General features: G+C 43.0%; 1 protein-coding gene across 3 annotated transcripts; it reads right to left on the reverse strand.

Annotated features, from left to right (window-relative positions):
• Window positions 1–1,198: 1,198 nt before the first annotated feature.
• LOC124050697 (single-minded homolog 1-like) lies at window positions 1,199–11,330 on the reverse strand. 3 transcript variants are annotated; one of them, XM_046373479.1, is made up of 12 exons: window positions 11,082–11,330; window positions 9,750–10,202; window positions 7,957–8,039; window positions 7,777–7,866; window positions 7,555–7,663; window positions 7,027–7,112; window positions 6,473–6,672; window positions 6,126–6,232; window positions 5,768–5,915; window positions 3,033–3,189; window positions 2,534–2,912; window positions 1,199–2,075 (listed from the first exon to the last, which is right to left on the reverse strand). In XM_046373479.1, exons 2-12 carry the CDS (start codon window positions 9,922–9,924, stop codon window positions 1,336–1,338), a joined length of 2,274 nt encoding a protein of 757 aa, XP_046229435.1. In that variant the 5' UTR covers window positions 9,925–10,202; window positions 11,082–11,330; the 3' UTR covers window positions 1,199–1,335. The 3 variants fall into 3 exon arrangements, with proteins under 3 accessions (XP_046229435.1, XP_046229434.1, XP_046229436.1); XM_046373478.1 differs by having other exon boundaries at window positions 2,534–2,915; XM_046373480.1 differs by lacking the exons at window positions 9,750–10,202; window positions 11,082–11,330 and having other exon boundaries at window positions 2,534–2,915; window positions 7,555–7,659; window positions 7,957–9,118.
• Window positions 11,331–12,242: the final 912 nt, after the last annotated feature.

Below are 12,242 nucleotides of genomic sequence, written 5' to 3' on the forward strand. Positions count from 1 at the left end.
TGTGCATTCATTCAAAGCATTTTTTGACAGGACAAAAATCAGAAGAGACAAAAGTTACTTGTTTTGCAACTGTATTCAGATTCAAGAGACTTTTTTTTAAAACCAATTAATAAATAATCTTGTCAGTTCTTATTCAAAAGTCCATTGTGTGATGATATTTACATCTTAAATTAAATAAGAAACAGAAGATGTTCAACATATTTTTAGATAAGTTCGCATCAATTATTTTAACCCTTTAGGCTGTCAGGACAAAAAAAGGAAAAAACGAAAAAAAACCAAATATTTTCTTTGATAACAATTACATGTGCAGCAGGATTTAAGGATTTAAAAGCATACTCTACATACGCTAATAAGTTGGGTCACGGTTAAGTGAGGTGAAAACAGGAAGAGTGATGCTCTGATATGTAAACAACATTGTTTCAGCCACAACTGTGAGTTGATACATGCAGTGCCTATATTTAGAGGGCATGGGGAGATTACAAATGTGTTGCGTAATCTCTGCTTGCGCTCTAAGTGAGGACATTTTACATATACGTCTAAACAAGTTGACCTGCATATTTTACCCTTTTACATATCAGAAGCTTTTTTTCCCCCTATCTGTTTTCCCCACATCTTTATTATTTTTTTTATCTAATGTCGGTGTAATGCCAACACCACAGCTAATTTTATGCGACCAATAAAGACTGTACTTGGACAGAAATAAAAATGACACATACAGAAAACAGCCCACTGACAAATAAATACCTGGAAACATTGACATCTTACAATAGTGAGACCTTTCCATGTTGCAGCTCATGTGTCAAACATTATGCTCTGTGCAATGGAGTCTACAGGTAAAAGGGCAATGGAACAACACATTTTCTTACTGCCTTTGGAAATCGTGTCCGGGACAGATTAACTCACATGGCCAATGGTGCGTGAGATGTTTGGAACAGAAACACTGGTTTAATGTATAACCAGACTTAAAACTTGCAGGGAGGAAAATTCGGCTCACCACCTTTAAAATAACACTATATTCCTAGGTAATGGAGCAAACCTCTGGCCTGTGAGGAGACATACCAAGCACCAGTTCTTGATTACCAGTTCATATCATCCTGTGCTGAGACATAAATGAGAATGGTATGACACAAAGGCTGACAAACACAGTTGTGCTGAATTATCCACTGAGGGCACATCAACCCAGTCCAGGTACCTTTTATTCTTTTTTTCTTTTTTCTTTTTTTTTTTGTCCTGCCGTTTGTATGAAGCACCTGGTCAGTGTTTGCATGTGCATAAAGCACCACCTTACTGTAGCATCCTCATCTAGAGAACAGGACTTATCTGCAGCAGAAATCGTCAGCTCCCATTGGTTATGATAACTGAGGTGGCCTTGTGTCCCTGCATCTGTTCAGCCTGGATCCTCACATGGGATGCCACATCATACTGGACTCCTCCGCAGGCCAGGCCTGAGTAACTGCGCAGGTTCTCCGGGTCATACAGGTGCTCCAGGGAGTACCCAGTCAAAGCATAGGCTGCTTGCCTGTCCAGTGGCTGCCTCTCCTGGGCTGGATAGATAAGGGGGCTCCCCTGGGGCTGTGGAGGGTGGGGGGACAGATCCGTTTGCATGTAGTCTTTGGTAAGGGAAAGTCCCGACCTGGGGATTCCGTCTGAGCTGGGGCTGCTGAGACGGGACAGAGAAGCTGGACTGGTTGTTTTTTCGTCATTGTCATGTGGACCAAGCACTTTGACGGCGTCCCGGTGATGGAGGCGTTCGGAAGGAAGGTCGATGCTGGGGGCTCCTGGGCCACGGCACACCACACTGGGCATGGTGAGCTGGGAGTGGTGGGATAGTGAGGAGGTGAAGCACGGACTGTGGGCTTTGGCGAGGCCTGAGACGTCCAGCGGCGCCTTGTGTTGCTGCAAACGACTCTCTTCCGCTTTGATCATCTGCTGTGTGGCTCGGATCAGCGTCTCCATCTTGCTGGGCTCTCGTGGAGTTGCTCGAAAGTGGTCCCCATGGTAACGCTCACCTGAATCACTGGTGGACCCTCCATCAGGTGAACTCACTGCACTGTCTTCATCCCAGTGGCCTCGTCCTGTATGGAGAGTTCAATGGTCACATTTCCAAACAATGACATCAATGAATTACACTGCGTTAATGAGTAATTTGATCATTTCGGCCAACATACTCAGATCATGATCTGTGTCCTATATTTCTTCACATGTATTTTAAGCAGCAGTTGCAAAAAAACATGAGTTGCTTGTGTAACATATGAAAGTCTGCTTTGAATGTACATAGAATCACTGTCTCTTAGATTAAATATCTTGGCACTGTGGGGGTTGTTTCCCTGTTTGAGGATGTGAAATGTGAAATAACTTGGCTTTCAATTGCAGGCAATTTTTGAACAGATGGTAGCAATCGGCACACTGGCAAGAGACGGCGTAAACAACTTAGCATGTCCCATAATAACATTTGGAAAACAGCTACCAGGAGAAGCTAGGCCAGAGCTATTTTCAGAGACAGATGGTTGTGGTCTCAACCCTAACACCTCACCATGAATGGCTCCATGGTAGGATGTGATTTCGTAGCCCTCGCTGTTGTCCACAGATGATTTTGGCAGCGAGAGCACAGAGCGTGTGGCGTCCCACCACACCTCTCTTCCCGACTGGGGGGTTCCTAGGAAGTAGCGGCCGCTCTGGCGTCTCACACGGTCACAGGTGGTGGAGTGAGGATGTGTTTGGGCAAGGTCGTCTTCAGATAGACCCAGGCTGTAGCACAGGGAGCCTGAATCTGGATACAGTCGGTAGGCACAAGATGCCTCCGCACCCTCACTGGGATCCAACAGCTGCGGAGATGCAGAGTCGGTCAGTGGACTGCCTCCCCATTGGCTGTCTTGGTCTGATTCTGAGCGCTCTGGATTGAAAGCTGAAAACTGCTGACAGAGACAAGAAAATTGCAGTTCTGAGAATCTGTGAAACTTTCTCTAACAAATCAGCTTGTAGCAAATCTTCCTTCTTCTTTCTTTAGCTCTATAGAACAGGCTGTTTATTACCTGTGGGTAGGGTGACACTCTGGCTTTGGCCTTTGCCGGGGTCAGACGTGACTTGGTGCTCTTCCTGTCTTCACTGTGACTGTCAGCGTAGGGAAAAGCTGGCTTGGTGGGGCTCATTTGGTCCAAGGACAGCTGCATTCCTTTATACTCAGTATCCCTTTTGACACAAACAAAATAAATGTTAGAGACAAAAATAAAAGTTTTGTCCCATATTTATCCACCATTTTGTCAAGACGAAAGTATCTCAACTGTTGAATGGATTGCCATGGCTTTTCATCAATTTGGCATTTGCTCTTCTGAGTGCAGTGTCCTGATAACTACAGGGTGGCTCGCCATGAAATTTGGAACAAATATTTGTGTTTCACTAAGGATATTTTCTAATTACTGCAAACATACCCTGACTTTTCATTTATCTCCGTTGGCAAATTTTTCCCATAGTCTGCCTAAGGTGTATTTTGTATTTGGTGCTAATTAGCAGTTGTTAGCATGCTAACTCACTATGCTAATAGCGACATGTTAGCATTGTCATTGTTAGCATGCCACTAGTGTCTCTGTAGAGTCGTACTCAAGCTTAAACATTCATGAATCTCAAGTTTGCTGTGGTTCCAAATTTTTTATGCATCATCTTCTGCGGCCCACTGAGCAGCTTCGTTTTAGTGTTAATGCTTGAGTGCCTTGCTCAAGGACACCGGATTATGTTGGAGGAGGTCACAGAGTTACTTGTTTGCCTGTACCTTCAGGTTTTCCTAATCAAATCAGACTTTCTCAAACTTTTGGGCTATCACTTCCCCTCAATAATCTGGGCACCTTCTTTCTTCCTTTCTTATACAGTCCTGGAGATAGTGATTGCGTCAAGTGGCATAATCGGTAATTGGTCTGCTGCAGACCTCTTGGCCAATATTGATTATAGATAGTTTTTTTAGAAACAAACTATTTATGTCATGAGGAATGTGAGGTCTATGAGAAGGGAACACAACCTTTAAGATAAATTCAAGAGGCTAAGCCCTTCCGCTTCTGAGAAAAGTAACAGACACCAGGAAGAAAGTTAATCATTTCTTTCTGCTGAGCAACAATTGCGAGAACCGTGCAGGAGAACAACGCATGTTCACATACAGTATCTCTGCACTGGTCGTCCTCTGCAAGCATCTTATAAAAAAATCTTTTTTTTATTTAATATAACGCAGGCGTGTTTTTACTTGTATATGTGCTTGAAGCTCATGCACCATTTTGACATTTTAACCCACTGTCCTAAGGCTGAACTCGAGCCAAGTGTCACTGTCGAGGGAATGAAAAGGCTCCTGTGTCAAGTGTTCAGCAAACATGAGCCTATTCTTAACTTATCACATCAACAGTATGTAATAGCAGCTGCCTGGCATTTTAAACCCTGTGGCCCATCCCTGACCCTGCACAGCCAGCCTCTTTAATATGACTCTAAATATGACCCATTCTTTATGTACAACACCTTAGGGGGAAGGCTGTGTTTGAATAGCTAGTACACAGTGTGAGTGTTATTTGCTCTTGCGGGTATAGTTGCGGTGGCTGGTTCTGCATCCTATCTGTGCGCCGGCTGAGTTAGGTCTGAGCCAATAATGTTGGACCTTTGTGCAAACTCAGCTGTGTTAGCCGAATTCCACCTCAGGGTCAATGTCAGAGCACCTCATGTCTGAAATACGCCACCAGCCAACCTCCAAACATGATTTATTAATGGATTCCTGTTGCGTTAAAACGCTGTCAGGGCAAGGTGATTGAATTCCTGTTTGTTTTTTAAATGTAGTTGCTTTTTTGTGCTCTTGCTAGGTGTGATCTTTTTGGATACTCCTGTGTAAGAGCTAATTATGCGTTTGGAAAGTCGCTGTCATTTTAATGCAGTTACTTTGTTTTCTCCTTACTGCATTGAAGAAATCAATACCTGGAGTGCAGCCATGTGCATTGCATGCACGTACATAGACTCACACAAACACACCATGGCACACAAGGAAGGACACACACACACACACGCATGCACGCCCACGGAAAGGCGACATGTGGATCAACCAAACTTAACAAGGAAAATCCAACATGTGCTACAGCAATGAGATAGCTATTGATTCCCAGTTCTCCGTTTGATCGATTTTGCTTTCCTTAGACTGCAGATCGATGGTGACAGTAGAGGTTTTTTGATGGGGTTGAACCCTGGTGTTTGTCTTGCTGTCTCAAATGGCCTTAGTGTGCTTTGTGCTCTCATAACACGCAACTGCCTGAGCCCTGCAGCCGCAGTATTTGGTGGATTTGTACAGAGAGGCTACAGAGGGATAAAGAGAAGGATTTCTCCAAGCGACAAAGAGCCATCACATCATAGAGTGAGCTTCAAGCATGGATCATAAGAGTGTATGATATGATTTTCCTTAATCTAGTTAAATATTCAATGCTGTTCTCTCTGCAAACACCATTAAAAATGCAGCTGCCCTTAAACCTTGTGTTACCATGTTTATGTAGCTGTAATTTTAGGGATTTCAGCCCAAAATGCAATCAGTTTAACAACTTAAAATCTGAAATACATGATTTATAATTACAAATGAAAGATTCTATATATATATATATATATACACATAATTATTCATGCATTATAATTTGTCCATTAACAAACATCTCAAGAAAGTGTAATGGATATAACTTTTACTCTTAAATGTGTTGAGTGGCTCTCTTGAGAACAGTTTCACTCTGATTTTATGATCTGAATATTAAATGAGACTCACGTGAGGACATAGTTGACGCTGACTATGCAGTGAGGTCTTGAGGACCGGCTGTTGTGGACTATTGTAGCGTAACTCTGGACCCAGACCCAGCCTCCATGCTTCGCCAGGAAACGATAATACTTAGTGGTGACTTGGCCTTTTACCAGCACTGCAGGAGACAAAAGAATCAGACTGAAGGCAGAGATTAAAGTAATTAACGACATGTATGTGTGTGTCTGTGTGTGTGAGGGAGAGGGAGACATGAGTGATTGTCTGCACGTGCTGGCTGCAGCAGGTTGCCTAAGCAGTTAGTGTCTGACAAAAGGAAGGTCAGCCAGCCTGTTGTAAAAACATAATAGAGAGCAGGCTTGTGACTCACAGAGGTGGTGTGCACAGCGGAGGTGGAAGATGTCACAGCTGTGGACGTGATGGTACAGGGTTTTCTCTATCAGGTCCTGGGGCTCATAACCTGTCAGCTCTGCCACCCTGGAGAAGAATTAACAAGCTGCGCTAGGAGTATGCAGAGAGATCTCGGCATATTTCACATTCGTCCGCAGTGCTTGTGTTAAAACGCTGCTTAAGTTGATAACAATTTAGGCCTCCTAATGAAAACTGCATGTGCTTTACACTAAGCACACAGACAATAAGGAACCATGAATTAGAAAGAAACACAGAAACGCCTCACGAGACTTCAGTAATGACCTATGCAGCAAGCTGGCTGTGTACCTGGAGTCCAGGAAGATGAGCTTCATGTCCAAACTGGCTCTGAACATAAACATGTTACTGTGCAGTTTGATCTCGGTCACAGCGCTAGGCGGCAGAGAGTGACCCACAGCCACCAAGCCCACATTCTGGTAGCAGCCCTCAAAAGGCGACATGTCCAGACTGTACTGACGGATCTTCAGGTAGCCGCTGCAGTGAATCACCTGTGATGGAGCAGGAGGTCAGACCAGCTAGGACGGTAGCTAAAAATCCCAGAAATGCCCCTTTTATAATGAAAAGTGTAGTTAAATTGATTTGAACATGCTACTTCTCAGAAACATACTGCATAATGTATATGCTAGTGAAATACAATATTATATGATTAAAAAATGTTATTAAAATCCTGCCCATATTAATCTTTTTTGGACACAAAATTATTTAATGAAGAGCAAGGAAAGCCATTTGAATAAATTACTTAATTGAGCTTACTTTATTGCAAATATAAAATTTACTAATGAATAAATAGTTAAGCTCTACTTCAAAATCACAGGGCAGCGACTGAGGGCTTCGTTGCCTACCTTGTATCCCCCACTGGTGAGGCCTGCGTTTCTTTTTGCCAGCACACATTTCATCCGCAAAAAGAAAGAGCGCTCCACTTCATATTCTGAGGGAGAAAGAAAAAACATTTTTAAAGGAAATAAAAATGAGAAAATTTCTCAGGGAGAAAAGAAGCGTTCTGTGTCTGCTGTATTTAAAAACGCCTGTGACACAATTTAAATTTGACTGCGTTTTTTTTTAAATAATAATAATAATAATAATACGCAAAGACAACAAAGTAAGTAAGTGTGTGTTTGATTGATTAAAGAAATAAATGTTTTAAAAAAAAATACATGTAAAGCGATTTTACAGTTTCAGATGACACACACACACACACACACACCAATGCAATTTGTGTGTGTGTGTCCTCTGTGTAATACTGACACACATCCTTTGCATGTATAATAAACCATATGCTGATTCTAGACGCAAGCCGTAATTCAATTGCAAGCAGGCGGCTGACGCCACGTTTGCGGGAGGCTTTGGAGTGGACGTGCAGCCTGTTTTACCTTGGACGAAATGTGAGTGATAGGGCTGATGTGGAGTCAGCACGGCTGTCATCTCGTCGTGGTCGGCTGGGTGGACATATTCATAAATACTGTTCCCGGTCAACTCTACCTGTTGAAAATAACTGAGCTAATTAACAGGTAAGGACCGCCTGCTGGGCGACCTGTGTCTCCGTACTGAGACCAGCTGAAACGAACACAACGAATCCAAGTGTACAAACGAACCTGAGACAGTCCCAAATGGACAGACGCTGTCTCTGAAATGTACATGATCTTCCCATCGGGAGCCACAACAAAGATGAATCCGTCCAAGGTCTGCAAAGAAACCACAGCCCACGGTTACCTCTGACGCCGTCGACAAGAAGAAGAAGAATAAGAAGAAGAAGACGAAGAAGAATTGTATACCTGCAGTAAATGAGATCCCAGCTCTCGTCCAATATTGTCCAAAGATCTTGTTCGACTTGCATGACCCCAAGCCTCACCCAAACCTGGACACAGTGAAATAACGGTCTGTTTGGCTGCTGTGTGACACTAGTATCGTATTTCTTTACATATAACCTACCCTAGTATTCATTATTATTATTATTATTATTATTATTAGCCTACCGAAACAGACAGGACTCTGTCTGTCTGTCTGTCTGTCTGTCTGTCTCACACACACACACACTCGAGCCAGAGGCGTGCGTGTTAAAAAGGCCTGTTCAGTGTTAAACCGTTTCCAGCGTCCTTCCCTGTCTGTCACATGTTGCTGAACCTCAGCGATCTGCTGGTGTTGACAAGGAGCTGCCGGCGACGCGCCTCCTAACTGCAATAATCAGTCCGGAGGGACGAAATAACTGAAATAGCAGGATTATATTTTAATTCGTCAGTTTTGCCCTTGGAAATATTACTTAGCCTGTAAATATTCTTTTTTAATATTGTAAGGATGATGTTGTTAAAAGAAAAAAGCGAGATTTTAATCGACTCACTAAATTTAACCAAAAATAAGACGATTTCTTTAGAATTTTTTGGTCCAGTGAATCCCTCGGGGAAGGCCTCGGTTTTCATTGTAAGTGGAACAGAGCAAGTAGTCACTGCTGCTCATTGAAATTCATTCCCTTCCATCAGAAATCTCGCGGAGCTCGGGTATCATCAATAAATTAGGTGTTCGTCTCCCCTGCTGCAGATGAAAATGAAAACAGTCCACCGCTGCCTGACATGCAGCTTTACATCAGCCGCACGGACGGGAGGATGAGTAAAGCAAAATGGACCCACGACGACAACAACAACAACAACAACAAAGAGGATGCTTTCGATCGAGTGATGCATAATGTTAAAACACAGCTAGTATAATTTTTCTGTATATTATTATTATTTTTTTGTCTTACACACTTGTTTTTTTGTTTTATGTTATGGCAGCGAAATGTGGCCTGTGTGTTGCATTCACGACGTGGCGGCTTGATTTCATGGCACATCATTAATCGCATTTTTCTTGCACCTGAGAGGCTGTGGAAGACTGTGAGAGCGCGTGTGTGTGCGCGCCTCGTGCTGACACGACTCCAGGTGATTAGAAGCTGAGCAGGTTTCCTTTTTTGTCGTCGTTGTTGTTGTTGTTGTGATTAATTGGTACGTCCTGTTCTCAGTCACGCAGTCAGAGAAGCCTGCAGAGGCGCGTTATAAAAGACGGTGGCACATCGTTTACTTTGGACACACCGAATTAAAAACGATCATAATCCATTTGTTAAGACTCTCTGTGGATCGACGGGAAAAACGACTAATGCTCCTGTTGTTTAATTTTTATTTTTCACGTTTTCTTCCGTAACATCACTGCAGTACTGTTAATAAAAAGGATTTCTAATATTGTAGTATCAGTATTTTTATTCGCACCATTCAGCAGAGTGACGCGCCTCAGCTTAAGGTAATTTTATTTTCACGTTATGATAACAGAATAAACCTACTAACTGGTGGTTAATATTGATTTTATATTAACCATCGTGCATCCTAATTGAGCCTATTTTTTTTAATCTTGTAATTTTATGTTCGTTTATTATGTTGTTTATTTTTAATTGGATTTTCTATTTTTCTTCCTCAATGTCACACAGCTACGTTGATAAAATAAGGTCAAAATTATTTAATGAGTTCATAATTAAAAAGAAAAAAAAATAGTAAAAATGTGGGAGTGTGAGGAGAGTTGACGGCTGAATGATCTAATCGCTCACCCTGAGGGAAAACGATTCTCATCTTCAGGTAACTTGTTGTCAGTCTTATTATGGAGGCCTTGTCCAGCTGGGAGGTGATGGCCGACGGTAAAGGCAACATTTTGGCCAGTTCATAAAATTCACTGTTCTCCTTTTCCCGTCTAGTCCTTGCGGCCGTTTTGGATTTCTCCTTCATCTCGGCGCCTTTTCACTGTATCCTCGCTTCTCTGAGACGGCGGTCATTCAAATCAGCAGCTTGACTGACTCCTCTCCGCTTAGCCTCCTTCTCATGTCAGACTTTTATCAGTTAGAAGAAGCAGGAGTTTTAACACAAACTGCTGAATCCCACACACCCCCCACCCCCACCCCTAAAAAAAATAAAACGTGTGAATATCCCCGGTACTCCTGATGGCGGCCAGTGACACTTCAGATGGTTAAACCTCCGCGGTGCTGCAGCGGGATTTCATCCATGATCTGCAAAACACAAAAAGAAAGGAAAAAAATTGTGATTGCCGCAGCCTTTTCATTTTGATGCGCAGAGGCCCAGCGCGATGAGACGCTCCCTCGTGTTATCGTGATGCATGCAGGCCTGCAGGTCAGATGGAGAAGACTGGAAAAACAACGGCTACTGATTAATTGACACATCAGTCAAAAGTCTGACTAATTGCAAACACACATGACCAGGATATTCTCTGCTTTTATCGCTATGGAAAGCAGCAGCAGCAGTGGCCACAATAGTAATAACAATATTAATAAAACAACAAGTCAATAATAACGTTACCAAGATAACAATATTTACAGCAGCAAAAAGAAGCAAAGCCGCAGGTTGATTTCAATTCACGAAGATGTAAACACACGTGTTAAATCAGTAGATTATCAGCATTATGGGGATGAAAAATGCAGACATTGTATTTGATGAATTCGTGCTGATTTTCGTTTTATAAAACAAGCTCACCCTATTGGTTAAAAAAATTTGGTGAAGGGCGCACTGCAAACATGTCCATCTTGCGTCATTTTAGCCACCAAGCTAATATTTACCCCAAAACATCTAAAACTCCTGCAGAAGAGATGGAATAATTCTGCTTATTGCACCTCCACTTGGGAGTAAGAGAACAAGGACAGCTCTGTGCCTCGTACTGCTGCTGATCGCAGTAATCGCAGTAATATCGAGGAAATGTCATTTCATCCAACACAATCCCCGAAACGTGTGCAGAAGCGTTGGGAAAAACAACTCTGACGTAATCTCACCTCGCTGGTCGATATTTTTTCACGTGTTTTAAAGAAAGTAAAATTTTTAACATCCAGCAAAAGTTGACAGACTTGTGCAGACAGATATGTTTGCAGTATTCCTACCCGCGTTGGCATACACTGTGTTCCCCCCTCATCTGAATCGATCCTGTGGCCTTACTGGCAGCCTGCTGGGAATTTCACCTGTCCTGAACCGGGTTCACCAGTCGTCCCAGTTAAGTTTGGTCTCGGCTCCTCCTGGATTTCCACCTGGAAAGGCGAACGGGCCGTGCGCTGCATACACCTCTCCAAATTATGGGGACGCGCAACGCGTGGCATTCGTGCCCAACAAGCCTCGTCTCCTCAACTATCTCAATGTCCCTCTCCGGAGCCGCTCGGGACCCGCCCACCGAGTGCCCAGCTCGCTCTGATTGGATGGAAACGTCCAATGTCTTGCCGTGATTGGACACAAGCCGTGGGCGTCTACTAAGTGCAAGGTATGCGCGGCACTTGGCCGTGCCCATAGTGAGCTCCGATGTGATCTTGTGTTTTTGTCATTAGCGTGGAGATCACGGATCCAGCTGAAATAAATGAATGAGTCCACATAAAACAGCATAGCACCGGGGTGTTCTGCAGGTAACGGGATAAATAAAAACTGCCAAGGCCTCCAGTGGGTTGTTGGTATTGTTTATTTTCAGGAATATATTCAGAGTAAGAATGAACAGGAAAATCTAAATGATCCATTTATTGTAGACGTTTCTCGTAAGTTTACTCACATTTCATATCGTGTAAATTATATCAAGCCCATTCACATGACATCGACCTGAGTGGAAAATAATCTGACAGGGGAACAGTTATCATTCCCTCGGGAAAATACTAATGTGTGGAGTAATTTGTCATCACGACAAAAATGTTTTTCCATTCACTCTCCAAAATGCAGTTTCTCACTTGGTGACATGTGGAAAACTGTTGTAGGTTTTATGTTGTCTCCTCCAGTAATAAACACACACACAATGAATAAGTGTATCAGTGTTTTTTTGGTGGGGAAAAAAATCTGCTCTAATCATTCTGCTGCTGTTGGTTGTTTTCTCATAAACAGGCCTTAAATCCCTCCTCGCCTTTTCAGCGTGGCAGCAATGCTCTTATAGCTTTAATTATACTGACCTGTGCACAACTGATGCAAACGTGGACCTGCTCAGCCGTTTTAGTGGCTAAACTGGATTTTTCACTTGTTTTCTAGTGTGTTTTCTTTGGATTCAGGGCCTTTTTTTGGTCCAGACTTTCTCC

Source organism: Scatophagus argus, chromosome 19 (assembly GCF_020382885.2).
Source record: "Scatophagus argus isolate fScaArg1 chromosome 19, fScaArg1.pri, whole genome shotgun sequence".
NCBI classification, from domain to species: domain Eukaryota; kingdom Metazoa; phylum Chordata; class Actinopteri; family Scatophagidae; genus Scatophagus; species Scatophagus argus.